Source organism: Oreochromis niloticus, linkage group LG10 (genome assembly GCF_001858045.2).
Source record: "Oreochromis niloticus isolate F11D_XX linkage group LG10, O_niloticus_UMD_NMBU, whole genome shotgun sequence".
Classification (NCBI taxonomy): domain Eukaryota; kingdom Metazoa; phylum Chordata; class Actinopteri; order Cichliformes; family Cichlidae; genus Oreochromis; species Oreochromis niloticus.
The window spans coordinates 16,250,272-16,267,392 of NC_031975.2; the positions used below are offsets into that span (position 1 = coordinate 16,250,272).

The 17,121-nt window shown below is 38.9% G+C and overlaps 1 protein-coding gene across 2 annotated transcripts in view; it reads right to left on the reverse strand.

Annotated features, from left to right (window-relative positions):
• Window positions 1–17,121, reverse strand: part of rxfp2a (relaxin family peptide receptor 2a) — a 43,969-nt gene continuing 26,848 nt past the window's right edge. For both annotated transcript variants that reach the window (XM_005463254.4, XM_013266129.3), the window contains 11 exons: window positions 16,772–16,843; window positions 13,881–13,952; window positions 13,443–13,517; window positions 8,350–8,421; window positions 7,991–8,062; window positions 7,645–7,874; window positions 5,168–5,313; window positions 4,493–4,588; window positions 3,182–3,350; window positions 2,488–2,706; window positions 1–2,319 (listed from right to left, as the gene is read on the reverse strand). In XM_005463254.4, the coding sequence (XP_005463311.1) occupies window positions 2,054–2,319; window positions 2,488–2,706; window positions 3,182–3,350; window positions 4,493–4,588; window positions 5,168–5,313; window positions 7,645–7,874; window positions 7,991–8,062; window positions 8,350–8,421; window positions 13,443–13,517; window positions 13,881–13,952; window positions 16,772–16,843 (1,489 nt within the window). In that variant the 3' untranslated portion in view covers window positions 1–2,053. The remainder of the gene's footprint in view (window positions 2,320–2,487; window positions 2,707–3,181; window positions 3,351–4,492; window positions 4,589–5,167; window positions 5,314–7,644; window positions 7,875–7,990; window positions 8,063–8,349; window positions 8,422–13,442; window positions 13,518–13,880; window positions 13,953–16,771; window positions 16,844–17,121) is intronic.

Genomic DNA, 17,121 nt, shown 5'->3' on the forward strand with positions numbered 1-17,121 from the left:
GAGGATCCGTACCGAATTTTATACACTAAACATAAACATATGCACATCAATACAGCATAACAGGAAATAAGGGCCTTGTTGGGATCCCATTGCTTGGCATATTAATGAGAAATGTATGCAAGCATTAGACAACCATTTTTATTCATCTGTCCAGCTTTCCTTTTCATGTCCTCAGTGTCTAAACTCCTCCACGTTTAATGATTGTCACTAAGTTAAAGCAGCTATTTAAAGGTACATTGGTGCACTGGTATAGAAAAAAATCTGAGTCATCAAAACATGAAAGAAAGCTGGAAAAGTCCAGCTCCAACATCTCATGTGCAGATGTTCAGAGTGTCACAATTCAGTCTCCTCATTTGTCAGTTCGTTAATTACATGTAATATGACATGCATGTACAAAATGCTTTCATCCAGTTGTAGTCAGTCAAATGAGGAGCTCAGAGCAGTCGTCTTAAACAGCATGACTATGGCACAAAGAGCCTGCAGCATATTGGTTCAGTTTAAACATTAGTAAAGTCAAAGCAGATACAGTACATGTAAATGGAAGAATATGACATGAAAGCAAGAATTATGAGGAAAGTTAAACAAGCTGATAAACACCCTGATGGGGATGGAGGGATGGAGGAATTAAAGGGCAAACTGCTTGGGCAAGGGCAAGAAGAAAACGAAACCAGTAGGTAAGGAGAGATTAACTGAATAGCTCTGTATATAAAAATATGTTATTCATTAATATTGTGCCACTGGTATTTGTCAGTCTCTCTGTGTTTGTCCCACAGCTTCTAAACTTCATAAAAAGTTCACCACAGTGATGGATTAGGATCTATGTGTGTATTTTACAGGACTCAAAGAACACTTTTCTTGATAGACTTAAGGCAGAGATGTCATTTTACATCATGGGCTACATATAACTCACTTTCATCTTAACTGAAACTCGCTTTTCTATTGGTTTAAAGAAGTTAACTGCACATTTAATCCCTCCTATATCTTAACAGATTAATAAGAAGTGCCATTTAAATTGGACATCTCTTTCTACGTGATAAAGAAATGCTGCTCTAAATAAATAAAAGAAATATGTCAGAATGACTTTTTGGGCTTCGATAGTCAGAAATAAATGTGTAAAATTACATAAAAAGTTTTGGTAGCTTATTGCCCAGACTGTCCTATCATTAAAAAAAGATTAATGTTAATTTCCAGGAAATTTCCAGGAAAAGTTCTGTTTTCACTGGGAGGAGGTGGGGAGTGGGGTCTTTATCAGTAGAAAAAAGCTGTAAAACTTACAAAAGTACAGTAAGAAGTCCAAGATTTATGATCTCCTTCAATTTTCCCAAAGCAGTCCAATGGGATTGGAGTTTTTGCCTGGCCAATTCTAGCCCCTGGGCCCTATGTTTGACACCCGTTTTAAGGCCTGTGTCATCCTCAGGATGGCTTGACATTAACAGTATATTTTCTAAATTATGATTGGACACACATTCACACACTGGTGATGGCAAGCTACGCTGTAGCCACAGCCACCCTGGGGCGCACTGACAGAGGCGAGGCTGGCTGGTAAAGTGCTACAGTGGTTAGGTCTTTTGCCTCAAAGCAAAAAGGTCTGGCCTGCATGGGCTCTCTTTGGGTTCTATTTGTATTTATGTCCAAATATATTCATGTTAGGATATTTGGTGATTCTACCCTGGATGTGGGTGTGAATGTGAACATTGGTGAATGTCTGCCTCTACATGACTCTCCAGGATGTACTTGTATCACCTTATGAAGAAGGAAGGAAGGAAGTGAGTGAATAAATGGAAATGGTTTCATTTCAAATTTCATTGCACATATAAAGTCAACAAGTAGCTTGAATGGGATGATGAGAAAGTCATCTGTTGAGGGGGGTTGGCGTGTGTTTCTGGGGTTGTCATCACAGTTTATAAATGTCACAGCATGATGAGACAGCACAGTGACTGCTAATTATTTCCAAGCAAAAGTCTGTTGAAGCACGCTTTGTTCTTAAAGATGGAGTAAAACAATAAAAAAGGACTAGTAGCTTACAAAATGCGGTATCTCTACAAATACACCATCAGGCATAGCGAGGATCTGCGCTTATAAGTGACACCTTCTTGAGGTAAACGGGTGGCTGGTAGCACAGACCCCGTGACGTCTCCATAAAGATTGTGGACGAGGTAAGGCTTTTGCGGTCTTTCTTCAATGTATGTCTCCTCTGCCAGTGACAGAGTAAAACTTCCACCTGCTCTCGGAAGAAGCTGGTGGTCAAGGTGTACAGGATGGGGTTCAAGGCACTGTTGATGGGAAGGATGAAGATGACAACCCAGCTGGAGATAGTGCCTAAAGAAGGAAACATTTCACAAGTGATTGAAATTTAGAGAAATATAACTGTGTTGATGCTTTTTAGCAAACAATTCTATAAAGTAACACCGTGACCTATATTAAAAAATTACATGTAAAACCTCTAAGATACTATAAGTACTATAAGGCAGCTGTTTCATTTCTTACCTGGTATCTCCACCTCCAGCAGCGAGAGGACTTTCACCAAAAATATAGGAATCCAGCAGAGGGCATCAGAGAACACTATGAAGAAAAACCTGTTGGCCACAGCCACATCTCTGTGCAGCCTGCTCCTCAGGTCGGTGGCATTGATGCCGGTTTTATAGATGGAGCAGAACATACTGGAGTAGGAGAATACAATCACCAGGAAAGCCACCAGGTTTAGACCTAAAGAGATGCAAATGCTTTTCATGCTGGCTGGGACTATATCAAACAGCGTTATGCAGTTCATACAGTATTAAATGCAGTATTTAAGTGGTTTTGAACTCAGGAAAAGTGTGCAACCTGACAGTTCTGCTTCACAGATTTGTACTGCCTAGTTTTTGTACTTTACACTTTGTATATTTTGTGATAATGAACAATTTTGCATTTCTCTGGGTGTTTAAAGTTTAAATGGAAGATTGTCTTTTTTTTTCTGGAAAAGCTAATTTAAAAATTTTTTTTTTTACTGAACTCCAATTCAATTCAGTTTCATTTTTACATCACCAAATCACAGCAACGGCTGCCTCAAGGCGTTTTATGTTGTAAGGTAAAGACCCTACAATAATACAAAGAATTATTCCTACTTCTGAATGGTGTCTCTTACTTATGTAAGTATAAAATATGGAATGAAAATTCATTAAAAAAATAATCTTCTATTTACCCAGAAAAATCCCTGTGGAATATCCTTTGGCAGTAGGTTTTTCTTGCCTGTCAGAGTGCAGGGGAAAGCAGACCCCATTACGTCCGTAGTAGTTCCCAAAGACGTCCTCATTCATTAGGGGCACGGCTGCAATAATAAACCCCAGCAACCAGATCGAAGCCAGGACCACCTTAAAGCAAGACAACATACATGCTGTCAGGACTTCACACAAAGTACTCTTCAAATTCCCCAAATAAGAAAAGTTGTGACTGCCTGGGTTTCCAAACTCTAGTTGACATTTATTTAATCAGACTCCAAACATTTGGTTCAATCAAGTTGCCTCCTGCTGACTGACGAGTCACTTCATGTTCTGCCCCTGTGTGGACAATCTGGGAGAACAAGCAGTAGGTCTTTTAATTCTTTACTGGTGGATGTGAGGTGGGTGGAGGCGTATTTATAGTAAATGGCTGACTCTTAGACTTGGTTCAAAGCAGTAAAATGAATATTAGACTGTAGTAAATCTGTAAATGTTTAATATTTTTGGGACTTCTGGTGATATTCAGGGGTTACTTTATACTTCATACCATACCAATAGAACAAAGGATATCCCTCTTTTGTTCTCCACACAAACTGTTTCCCCTTACAGCTCAGATTACTAGTGGACTAAAATGAGCTACCTGTACTTTACACCTACTGAAGGCATGAAGCTCCCAGCAAACAGTTTTTGTGCTGATGAGTCAGTGAGCGTTGAGGACTTTTGTGCAGTGTGTTCTTCAGCATTCATCAACCCTGCTCGGTCTGCAACTCTGGATAAGTTGATGTGGTTCCATTTTACAATAATATTACTTACAGTTGATTGTGAAATACGTAGAAGGGAAGAAATTTTACAAACTGACAGTGTATACTAATATAGTATCAGCTCAAATTCAGTGTCTACTTCTTGCACAGATGTTTGTAAAGACAGACTACATGGCTAGGTGCTTTGTGGCCCGGTGCTTTCAGCCATATAGTGCACATTTTTAATTCATACAGATGACATAGATAAGCTATATAAACAATAAAAAAAACAGTGGCACATCAACCCAAAAGTTGGGTTGATGACACTTGAATATGTGTTGTTGTTTGTGCTTTAAAAACAAATTCTCTGACTGAAGGCTTAAAGGTTGTTTCACACTTTCTGATCCACTTAAACACCAACCTAAAGATGATATTACAGCAGCACAAACCCAGTTTTTCTTCAAAATAAGAGGGATAATTACTTTGTAGATAAAGACAACAGTTGGATGACATTCATCAGGCACATTGTTCCCCATTATGAAAAGTGCAACTTACCCCTGTCTGAAATTTGCCTGGGCGCAAATTGCTAAAAGGGAAAACAATGACAAGGAACTTCTCCAGAGTCAGGTAGGTCAGGAGGAGAACAGACACCTGAGGAGAAACATGCACCGCAAATAAAAACAACATGTTTTTAACTTATAAATTGTAACACTGCTTTGAATATTGGCTGCACTGTTATTAGTAGAACCTCTATTATGACAGAGGAATCAACATTTGGGTTCACATCATTTATAAAGTCAATTTTCTGAATTGCTGCGAATGCAGTCTAATGATGATTTATCCTGGAAAGTGCATAAAGTTCTGAGACGGGTTGTTAAACTCCAGCTGAGGCTTGTTATGTCTCCATCTACAACAACTAAATGCAACGAGTGAGAGTGAATTATAAACACGTTTTTAAAGTAAAAGAGGGCATAATTTGAGTACTTTAAAACATGATATTTATATAATGCAGAGCCGAAACAAGCTGATACGGCCAGTGAGCGGAACAAAGGATGATTTTAATCTTGAAGCTACTTTAGCTGAAAACAGCAGGGCAAAAGTACAAGCAAAAAGCGAAGGATGTGTAAGTGCAACTCTTTGTGCTGTGTCCATTTTACGGTACAGATCAGTTTGTCTCAATCTGCATGCATATTTGCGTGTGTTGAAGTGCGATATATACGTGCGCAGTACCTCTGAGGAGAGCATGGCCAGGAATCCGATGGTCCGACACTCCGCACTTTCCATCCACAGCAGGGCGTAACGGTTGTACTGACCACGGAATTTTACATCAGATACGCCAACGAAAAACAGGTACACGCCCATGAGGCAGTCAGCACCTGGATGATACGGATGACATCTATGAGTCTATTTACTGGCAGATGTGCCCTGTGTGATTATAAGCCCATCTGTCAGCTACAGCCTTCCCCAAAACAGCATCATAATATTTTTTAAGTCACCACAACAGGCAAGAGTAAGCAAGCATGGATGGATCTTGCTATATGCAGATGGGTGGGTTAAACTAAAACTAAAAACATGATCCCTGTAACCAAAGACACCCCTGGATTAAAAATGCAATTTTAGTGAGATGGTAAATGCATTATAGCTGCTAAAGTTTCACAACTAGCTACAAATTTGGATATATTTATTGTTAAACCGCTCAACCCGAAGTTTGGGGGGTGGGGGTCTGTGAATTTCTTTAATGATCTGACAGGACCTCGACTGCATTTTAAGAGGCATTTCTCACAGACTCAAAATTTACCTCCGTTTATTAATTAAGGATCTGAACTCAAGCCCACTTGCTTCTCACCGTCTAATGTATTATATCAAATTTTCAATGTTCCTAGAAAGCCCGTCCTTGAGTTGGATGATTATGTTTCTTTACTTATTCATTAATGACAGAGTAAACAAACAAAAAAATACAAAAGAACAATCTGCTCGTCACATTAAAGACGCAGCTATCTGCAATCTCCAAAGAAGTGAGAAGTGAGTTAGTCTCTTGTTTTTGTTTTCTCTAACACAATGCTGTTAGCTTTCTGACATTACATTTAAAGAAAAAAAATTAAACATGTTTTTACTTCTGGAAACAAACCAAGTGGACACAGCTTTGCTTCCAGACAGTTTTGTTCATATTGTGACAGTCTAATATAGCCACAATCCCATGGTTTGATTGGACAATCCCATATGAGCGAGCAATAGACAACAGAGTGGTGAAAGAACTCCCTCTAAAGAGGAAGCAACCTCAAGTAGAAACAGACTCAGGGAGGGAAGCTTTTTACCATGAGGGGAGACACAAACTACAATCCCAAATCCAGAAAATGTTGGGATCCTGTGTAAACACAAATACCAATCTCATAAACCCATAGTCACGTGTTATTCACAACAGAACCCAGAAAACAAAAGTAACTGATACTAAAAAGAAACAGCTGCAGAGACTTTTTGCAACTGATTGGCTTCACTGGCAACAAATCAGAAACACGAGTGGGTATAAAAAGAACATCTCTGAGAGGCAGAGTTTCTAAGAAGTAAAGATGAGCAGAGCTTCACAAATCTGTAAAAAAAAAAAAAAAAGTACAAATACACAAATTGAAGAATTTTCGAACAGTTTTCCTCACTGCAAATTTATGAAGACTTTGAATACCTCACCAGTTACAGTACATAATATCATCAAAAGATGCATCACATCTGGAGAAAAATATCAGTACTGGATGCCCATGATCTGAAGGGCCTTAGACTTCACTGCATTAAAAACAGACTTGATTTTGTCATGGAAATTCCCTCATGGACTCAGTAACACTTCCAGATATCACTGTCTATGAACACAGTTCATTGTGCCATCCAAGAAGGTGTAAAGCTCTATGCAAAGAACAAGCTATATGTGAACATGATCCAGAAATGCTACCATCTTCTCTGGGCCAAAGGTCATTTAAAATGGACTGAGGCAAAGTGGAAAACTATTGTGTGGTCAGACAAATTGAAATTTAAAATTCCTTTTGGAAAACATGGATGCCTGGCTCTCTGATGGTATGAGGGTACATTAGAGAGCCAGGACTGCTGAGCAGCTAGAGTCCTCTGTCAGACAAGAATGGGAAAAGGCTACACCTCCAGAGGTCCAGCTGCTGATTTCCTCAGGTCCCAGACTTTTATGGACTGATGTTAAATGAAGGCAGGATGCTACACACTGGTAAATGTGACCCTGTCACAACTTCGTTGTGAAATTTTGCTATCATCAATTTCAAAATGAGCTGATTGTTTATCTGGAACATTTTCTTAGCTGTAAAACTTTATGAGATTTCTAAATTACTGCATTCTGTTTTTATTTCCACTTTACAGTAGTATTTACTAGTGTCCCAGTTTTTGCATTTTTGGAGTAGGCTTTGCAACAGTGGCATAGAAAGGCACAGGGAGTGTGAAAGAGGAGAATGAAGGAGAAGTGTGTAGATTGGGAAGTCTCCAAGCAGTTCGATCCCATCCCAGCATAACAAACTTTTATTAGTCTGCCAGCATGATCAGACATAACATTTTCTTCATCCCATTTCATTGGATAGAAGCAAGGCTAAGCTGACTTATTCACTTTCCAAAAGAACAGCTTGACATTTAGATTTATCGCCGCTTTTACAAGTACTTTTATTTTGCGAGACTGGCTCACGCGGTGCTACGTTGTTACTCACAGCAGAGAACTTTGATGCAGGCAGCATGCAGGTTGTTCTCAGCACGAATCAGCGACCTCATGCCGATGACAAACAGGTTACCGAAGCAGGTGATGAAGGCCATGACCCAGACAGACACCCGCAGCACCATGTTAGCCAGGAGGTCCTCAAAAGAAGAGATGCCATCTGTGTTGGGTTTACAGGACCTCACATGAGGTGCATAGGAACAGTACTGAAACTTCTTGAAATAGCTTGTAGAGAAAAGAGAAAAATAGTAAAAAAAAGAAAAAAAAAGAAAACAACCCACAAAGAAGAGATGACGAAACATGCTGGTTATTCTGAAGTGACGGCTGTGTGTTGCACATACATGTGGGAGAGGTTCTTCATGGGAAGAAACACCTTAGTCTGAATATCTGAGATCTCAATTCCCTCCAGCGCTCTGTAGGAAATAACAGATTTCACCACCGCACTAGACTACAGCAAACTCCGAAGACCAATTTCGGCATTAAGACATCAAAGTGAAGAAGCCATTAATGCATTAGAAAAATATTCTGGAGAGTCCCAGATGACTTCAAAGAAGTGTTTGAAGATTTAAACTAGTATTCACGATTGAGGTTAGAATAACGTTTAGAGGAAAGTTATTAAAATTAAGCATGTAGTTGTGATGTAACGAAGGTCCTCACATGTATAAAAAAAAGGCAAACGTGTGTACGTCAGAGTACTTACAGAGACTGAAGATGTGTCAGGTGGTGGAAATGGCTTGGATGAATGCGGAGGAGAGGATTATGGGAGATATTTCTGAAACAAGAAACAGATGATAAACACAACAAAGCCTGTCAACATGAAATATAACAAATGGCCAAATGACAGTACATTCCTGACGTCTGTGTCTGTGTCCAATTACACCTGACATTAGATACAGAATGCTTTGTGCACTTTTCCCCCTGCTCAGATTACATGGTTTAGAGTAAGTTTAAAGTCTTCTTTAGAGGGCCTGAATAACTACAAGCCACAAATGTTGCAATGAACAATGGCAGGATAGATCTGTGCAATAGCATATTTTGATACTTTGATATTTTTAATTAATTTCTTCCTGTTTTGTAAGTCACTTCATGATGGACAGCTTTTGAGTGATCTGTGAGATCAGCCTGCACTTCCCTCCACGATTACGTGCAGCTCAATAGATGACTCTGAGGCTGTTTTACAGGCTTTATCTCAGTGTTTGGCTCAACTATATATAGTGCTGTTTTTCAGACTGGTAACACGTGAAGGACAAAATAGTAAAAAAACAAAAATGTTTACAAGGGAACTTGAATGCACTGTTGTTTCAAATTAGGCTTCAGGGAAATTCAAACCAAAGGTCTGAAATGCTGGTGGTGCAAAAACGGCAACAACAGATTAAACAGATGTAGCGTTCATCTCACAATATGTAACTTTTAATACATACATCTCAGGTGACGTGAATAACACTGATTATCTCTTCAACATGGCACCTGTTAACAGTGTTGGTCAAGTTACTTGAAAAAAGTAATCAGTTACTAATTACTGATTACTTCCCCCAAAAAGTAATCCCGTTACTTTACTGATTACTTATTTTCAAAAGTAATTAATTACTTAGTTACTTAGTTACTTTTTAAAAACACGATTTACAACCTGAATAGGTGATAAAGCGATAGATCTTTCAGCCCAATTCTACTTTTTCTGCATAATTCATCATACAAAATGTAATCAAATGGAAAAGTCTCTTTTTAAAACTTGTTTTATTAGTTTTAATCTTTTAACTTTATGCATCAAGCAAAAATGAAATTATATGCAACATTCTCTGACTGGAAGAAATTTGTTTAACATTTAAACCTATTTTCTGCACATTCCAGCACATAAAATAAAATATTTTTTTGTGTTTACACTCACTCTTTCAAATAGATGCAAGTAAAACACAGCAGAAAATAAATAAAATCAAAGACTAGCGGTCCTGTTGCTCTATTTTCACCTGTAAAGCAGGACTGGGGTAGGCGGAGGTTTACCCTGGTGCAGGTGTGCCGCAGCGGTCAGTGGAAGAATCCGCGAGTTTCTCTGTGAATTTCACATTACGTCGTAGTACACTCGGTGCTTGCTTGGAAGTTTAGGGGTTTTTTCGCTGTAAAAAGAAGTTTTCTTCCCACGCACAACGGACACTAATGTTTTTGTTACTTTTTATGGAATCAAACTCAAAATAAGGTCAGTACTTCCACGCTTTAAACGCTGCATGCTACACTCTGTCCCGCACTCGATATATTATGATCTGCAGACAGCTGTTGTCACGAACGTCGCACTCGCTTACGTCACTGTCATGAGACGTTCTCGCAAAAAATCACGGTTTTAGTAACGCAGTAACGCAGCGTTCCTACGTGAAAGTAACGGTAATCTAATTACCGTTTTTGCAATAGTAATCCCTTACATTACTCGTTACTTGAAAAAAGTAATCAGATTACAGTAACACGTTACTGCCCATCTCTGCCTGTTAGTGGGTGCAAAATCTTAAGAAAAATAAAAATGGGCAAGCGTAGGGATTTCAGCGAGTTTTACGAGGGCCAAACTGATGACTGGGTCAGAACAGCTTTTTTGAGGTGTGCCCAGTCTGTAGTAGTCACTATCTATCACAAGTGGCCCAAGGAAGGAACAGTGGTGAACCAGCGGCAGGGTCACTGATGCACGTGGGAATCGAAGGCTGGCTTGTGTGGTCCGATCCAACATATGAGCTGTTGTACTGCAAACTGATGAAAACATGTCAGAATATACAGTGCATCACAGTTTGTTGTGTATTGTGCTGCATATTCACAGATCATTCATGGTACCCATGTTGACCATGCTGCTTTTTGGACCCAGTGTGTCCATAGCAGGGGTCCAAAAAGGAAAAAGGAGCACAACAATGAGTTTGAGGTGTTCACATGGTCTCCAAATTCCTAAGATCTCAATCCAATCGAGCATCTGTAGGATGTGCTGGAGAAACAAGTCTGATCCATGGAAGCGCCACCTCACAGTTTACAGGATGGAAGGATCTGTTGCTAACAGTGCCAGATACCACAGCACACCTTCCGGGGTCTAGTCGAGTCCATGCCTTGATGGGCCAGGCCTGTTTTGTCACTAAAAGGGGAACACTCTTCATTGGATGTGTTACTGTATGTGCATTATGTGACACTGAATAAGGGCAGCAGATTGTCCCAATGGTCTCAATAAACAGCGATTCTTCTGTGATGCGAGTGATTCAAGAAGCAGACCCCTAATCAGCCTTTTCCGCCTGTCTCTTTCCTGTGAGGTGTGGGATCCACAAGACTCAAAAACATTTCCATGGATAGCTCGTGCTGTGGAAAATAGCCGAATCTCATTGTTCCAGTTAAGTCTTAGTCATGGAAATAATTTGTCCAAAAGAATCTCGTGACAGAAACGGGAGTGCTCCTCTCCTAGTCAGTAAAAGGTCAGTGTTTTTTATATCTTCCTGCATGTCTGTGCACACCTGTGTTTTAATGTGAGGGAAGAGGGATCACCATCATTTCTGCTGGAACACTCCATTCTCACGTAAACTATATGGCCTCTCTTTGGAGAAGAGTTATTATGGACACAGTATGTTAATGTTGGAGTCGTTACAAAGTATTGATAAAACAGCTTAATTCATGATGTGGCCAAGAAAAATAGCTGACCAATCTAAGACTCCGTCCTCAGAACACTGCAGTTTAAGTCAGTTTAAGTCTGCACTGAACCCGTGAGTTCAGTGCAGATTTTTGAGGTTGATGAGGCTACGTTAATATCAGATTTTATTGGCGGGAAATAGACTAGGCTGAGACAGAGAGCGGCAAAGTTGTGAATAATGGGCAGCATCCAAACAGAACTGCAGCCTCAGTTCGTGACTCACTCTTCGGCCTAACAAACCACACAAACATGACGGCTGCATGAGAAACCTTCAGTCAAGCTAGTTCAGACTTCAAGCCAAACTTATGCCAAATTTGATTTAAGTTCTGGGGACTGTCCCGTTTTAATGACAAACTAGTTTAACGCCATGTCCCTATTGATCTTTAGAGAGTTATTTTTTTCCACTTCTCACACACACACACACACACACACACACACACACACACACACACACACACACACACGCCAGCGAACCAACTGGAGCGCAACAGTTTTATGAAAGCAATTATTCATGCGCTGTTACTCTGACTGACAGCATCTCCAGTCTTGGCCCCTCCTTTCCCAAAAAAAGGTCTTCAGCAGCTGCTCATAAACAGGTTTGTCTTAAGGTTCATTCATTTTGGTAATTTTTTCCCCTTCAGCACTAAGAGGCAAAAGTACAGAAATGTTGTTTTTACCTAATAAGTGGAAGATTTGAGTATGCATAGAAAAGGCTGAGACATTTTATACATGCGGTTAACACTACAAAATCCAAACAGTCCATATGCCTTGATGCACGACACAATGCATACGAGCAACATTTATGCCATATATATATATGTTTGTGAGATTTGAATGAAACTTGAATATATGGAATGAAACTTGAACATATGTAGAATGAAACTTGCATATATATAGAATGATCTTCTGAATATACTTAATGAAAAGTGACGTCAAATTTATGTCCATGTTTATCACTTATCTTGGCCTCCCTCTTTGAGATGTAAAATGGTATAATGACCCCATATCATGTGCTTCATCTTCTGCTTGAAGTGTTATCTCAGTTGACATCTCCATCAGTGATTGATAAATTCCCTCAAGAATTGTGCATAATCTTCTCCCAGAAACATTTTGTTGAACATTATTCATAAGCATTAGAAATGTTGCTAAATGAAAATATGATCTTCAAGTTGCCACAATATAGACGATTTGTAGTTTGAACAGCTGTCGTCAAAAAGTTGTCAAACTCAAAGTACTGAAATAGTTCAGCTTATGCCATTTTGAGGTTCATTCATTCTGTATATTCAGACCTTTATTGTAATATATATATATGTACATATATATATAATATTTTCCTAAATGGCATTCCTCTATCTATCTATCTATCTATCTATCTATCTATCTATCTATCTATCTATCTATCTATAGATATATGGTATTGGGTATCAGGAATTTGTAAAAGTGCTTAATAATAATTTATTTATCCTTCATTTGGAAAATAATTTTGTTACAGCACTTGAATTAATAATAAAAGTTTAGAAGAAAAGTGCTAGAAGAATTTAATGAGAGCCTTTATGAAAGAAAAAGCTAAAGTACTGTAAAAATTTGTATTTGAATAAAGTAATACTTCAATATTAATATCAAATATCAAAAAAACCTCTTTACATGAAACAAGTGTGGCACCATTACTGCAGTATGACACGGGATTTTACTGCTTGTCTTCACTTTGTAAATATTTCTTATACATTACATTATTATATATCATTTTCCTCTCACATAATGGAATAGAAGCTCAAAATACCACTAAATGATAATGAAGCAAGAGGATTAATGGAGGATTATATAGAATTGCCACATAAATAAACCCAGTTTACAAAACCCTAAATCTAAAAATGTGATGCTTGCACTTATTATTTTAACTCAATGTAACAGTTTCATGATTGATTTTTCTTTTACATTAATTATATAAATTCCTTCTTTCAAAGCTTCCAACAAAAATTGTTGTATTCTGCATCTGATTACAGTCGCCATGTATCCCACTAAGAATAAGTCACACTCTCAGAAACCTTCACAAGGTTATTTTTTCTTAATCCTACTTTAGACCTTGTCCTAGTTCACTCCTGTTACAAAACCCACATAATGAAGAATGATTTTCCACACTATCATTTACTCACAGTTTAAGGAGGGATTTGGAGAGACTCTTGAAGGTGTTTTTTGGCAGCTCCCTAATCCTGTTCCTAGACAGATCCCTAAAGAGGATGAAAGAGAAACAAGGGAACAATTAAACCTCCTGACTCATTTTAGAGCACATTTACATTTTTTCTCATTCAATTCCAAACATGGACAGTGTAAACATGCATAGACTATAATGTTTGCATGAAATTCTACACAGGTTTCTTTTCATACTCACTTTTTTCTGTGAGTGATTGCATAAAACCTAGTTCAAGCATTTCACTATTCATCCCTGACACTTCATATCTCATCAGAATAAAACTTCTCTGACTAACACCAGCCTCACCAGAATCTCTTTGAGTGAACTTGAAGACAGTGGTGTATATTTATTTATTTTGTACATGGTTTCACTGACTTTCTGTGAATATGCTCTTACTCACAGTTCAGCCACCTTCCACAGAGACTGGAAGGTGTTTTCGGGAATTGTCCTAATCCTGTTGTCCATCAGTAACCTGAAGAAGGCAGAGCTGCTGTCAGAAACCATGCAGAGAGCTGCAAAAGTGCTGCTCAGCTCCCTGTTGTTGGAAAACTGGTGTAAATGGATACAATCTCATTTACTTTACTCAGTCTTAACCATGTCCTCAAAGTTTGCATGACCCTGCTTAGGACTCCGTTCTCACTGAACATCATGTGAATCCTTTCCTCTAGTTCAGCTCATTTCACTGCCAAACCTCATGGCTCATCTCCTCCCAGTCCTATGTTGTCTTTTTATTTGAGGAGTTTAAAAATGCCGCACGTGCATTCATTTGAAACAAACCTTGATTACACTCCTGTCTAGATGTCAGTTTAACCTCCTCTGAGGCACATGAGCTGCTCTGGTAGGTCCTAAAAAGCAAAGGCTTTACTGTTGGGCTTTGTGAAACAGCGAGTCGGCAGCCTTGGTAAGGTCAGGGATGCAGCATCCACCGAGGAGATTGAGACTTGGCTCACCGAAGTGGAAGAGCATAAATTTAAGTGCATGGCATTTTTCTTGCCTCTGTTGGTGTATGGGGTGATCCTGTCGACAGTGGGAAGCGAAAGGTCCATACACACAATCCACTGACCCCATAGTTGAATCAACAGACATGGTGTTCTGGCAGATATGGTGACAAGTGAATGAATAGGTGCCATCCCACAAGCTCATTATCACATGGTAGGGATGGAGCTGGAGTAATAACCTGGCAGACTAAAACCCAGAGCATTAATTTCTGTTTATGTCCTATTTAACCCAATGAATCTCCACATCTGGGATAAAAGTAAATGAAGAGCACAATGTGCCCAGGAAAAGCTTTACTTAAGCATATCCTCAGGAGCTGCTGGCTCTAGTGACATGATTGCATGCCGAGGCCAACTCCAAAGCTGTGGCTAATTACAAGCATGTCTGCAGAAAAAGAGCTGGTGAGAAGCCTAATTAAGCCAAGATCAGCAGGCCTGCTTACCACAGTGTAATTGTTGACCTGAGCCAAGTTTCCAAGCAAGTTTAGGCCAGATCTGAACTTACATTTAGTTGCGACAATTTCCATTTCTATGCTTGTTTGACCAATTCCTTAGAAATCTGATTGCACAGCAGCATTTGTTCTTGTTAATTAATAAAACAAATAAAAAGAGAACAAGTGTGTCTGAGGGTGTGCGTCCAAAGCGGAGAGAATAAGAGATAAACTAGAAGAAAACATAATTAAAGGATTAAAATGCAAACTTTTCTAAACACTTAAGTTCAAGTGCCTTAAAGATGATTAACTAACTGCAGTGATATGTAAGAAAAGTCCATAATTTCTTATGTATTTCCTGTAAACACAACATTAATTGCATTTAGGCACAATTGAGACCCCAAAGATATGCTGAGCATGCACAAACACACCATCATTAGTACACTTAATTTAACTAAGCATACTATAGACTAACAACGCAACAGCTGTAATATTGTATCTACATCACATTCTGTTATAGTTTAGATACGAGCAACATTTCAACAAGTGATTCTTTTTACTGTGGACACTTTGTAAAAAACAAAAACATATTTCTAAAGTAGAAAGACGAAAGACACAAACTTTTATGTCTTATGCATAGTCTCGTCTTTGCTGGGGCTTTGTGTTTGAAACATCTGCTCTACTGCTCTAAGAAACCAGTTCAAAGTGATCTGAGCCAAGAGAAAATGGGTGCACTGTGGTCATGGTCAGCAACAATACTCAGGTAGGCTGTGGTTTTTAAACAATGCTCAACTGGTCTGAAGGGATACAAAGTGTGCCAAGAAAATATCCTCCACACTATTCCACCACTAAAACCGAGCTTTGACACAAGGCAGGATGGATCCATGCTTTCATGTTGTTAACGCCAAATGCTACCATCCAGATGCTGCAAAAGCAATCATGACTCATGAGACCAGACAACATCTTTACAGTCTTCTTTGGGCATCCCAAAAAATTTATTCTGTTCATCTGGACGTAGAGTTTTCAGTTGGAGGAACGTTTTGTCGCTCATTCAAGCAACTTCTTCAGTCTCGTCAGTCTTTGAATGAATGACAAAATGTTTCTCCCACTGAAAACGTTACGTCCAGATGAACAGAATCAACTTTATGGGATTTCCTTACCTGGATGATTGAGCATGCATCAAGACCTTCTATTGGACAGTTTTAGTGAGCCTGTGTAAATTGTAGCCTCAGTTTCTTGTAACTGACAGGAGTGACACCTGCTGTAGCCCATCTGCTTCAAATTTGACATGTCATGTGTCCAGAAATGCTCTTCTGTGTACCTTGGTTGTAAGTGATTAAGTGATTATTTGGGTTACAGTTACTTTCATATCAGCTTGAAGCAGTCTGATCATTCTCCTCTTATCTCTGACATCACCCAGAGAACCGCTGGTCATTGGGTATTTCTTCTTTTTTGGACCATTCTCTGTAAAAACGAGAGATGGTTGTGTTGGAAAATCCCAGTAGATCAGCAGTTTCTGAAATACTCACACCAACTCATGTGGCACCAGCAACCATACCACATTCAGAGTCACTTAAATCACTCTTCTTTCCCATTTAGATGCCTAGTTTGAATTTCAGCAGGTCGTCTCGACCATATCTTCATGCCTAAATGCACAGAGTTACTGCCGATTAGATATTCGTGTTAATGAGCAGTTAATAAGTGTACCTAACAAAGTAGCTGCTGAGTATATATGCAGCATCTGAAGATCAAAAAACACCTTCTTTACCTTATCTTTTGGAAAACCTTCTGTGTGGTGTGCAGATTTCTTTAAACACTGAGCTTTCAGCAATCTTAATGCATTTTTAATAAAGCAGGATACTCACAAAACTTCAAGCTTGCTGCATGTCTTTAAGATAGAGTAGTTAAGAGTTTGAATCTGGTTTCCCTCAAGATCCCTAAGAGTAGTGAAAACAGGAGGAGAGGGAAAAAAATACATTTACTAAACATACAAATATAAAGGTGTAATTTTCATAGGTTTTTTGGTAAAAGTTATGAAAGAAAAATTAAATGGGATATTTGTCTTTCACTTAATCTGCTAAAAAATAATAATAAAGCAAATCTGAGCAGCCCCAGAGATATCGGCTGACTCAAACTGTCATGCAACTCAGTATCACCTCTATAATACCAGTCTAATTTGTTATTTATATATGCAAACAAGGACAAACACTCATCA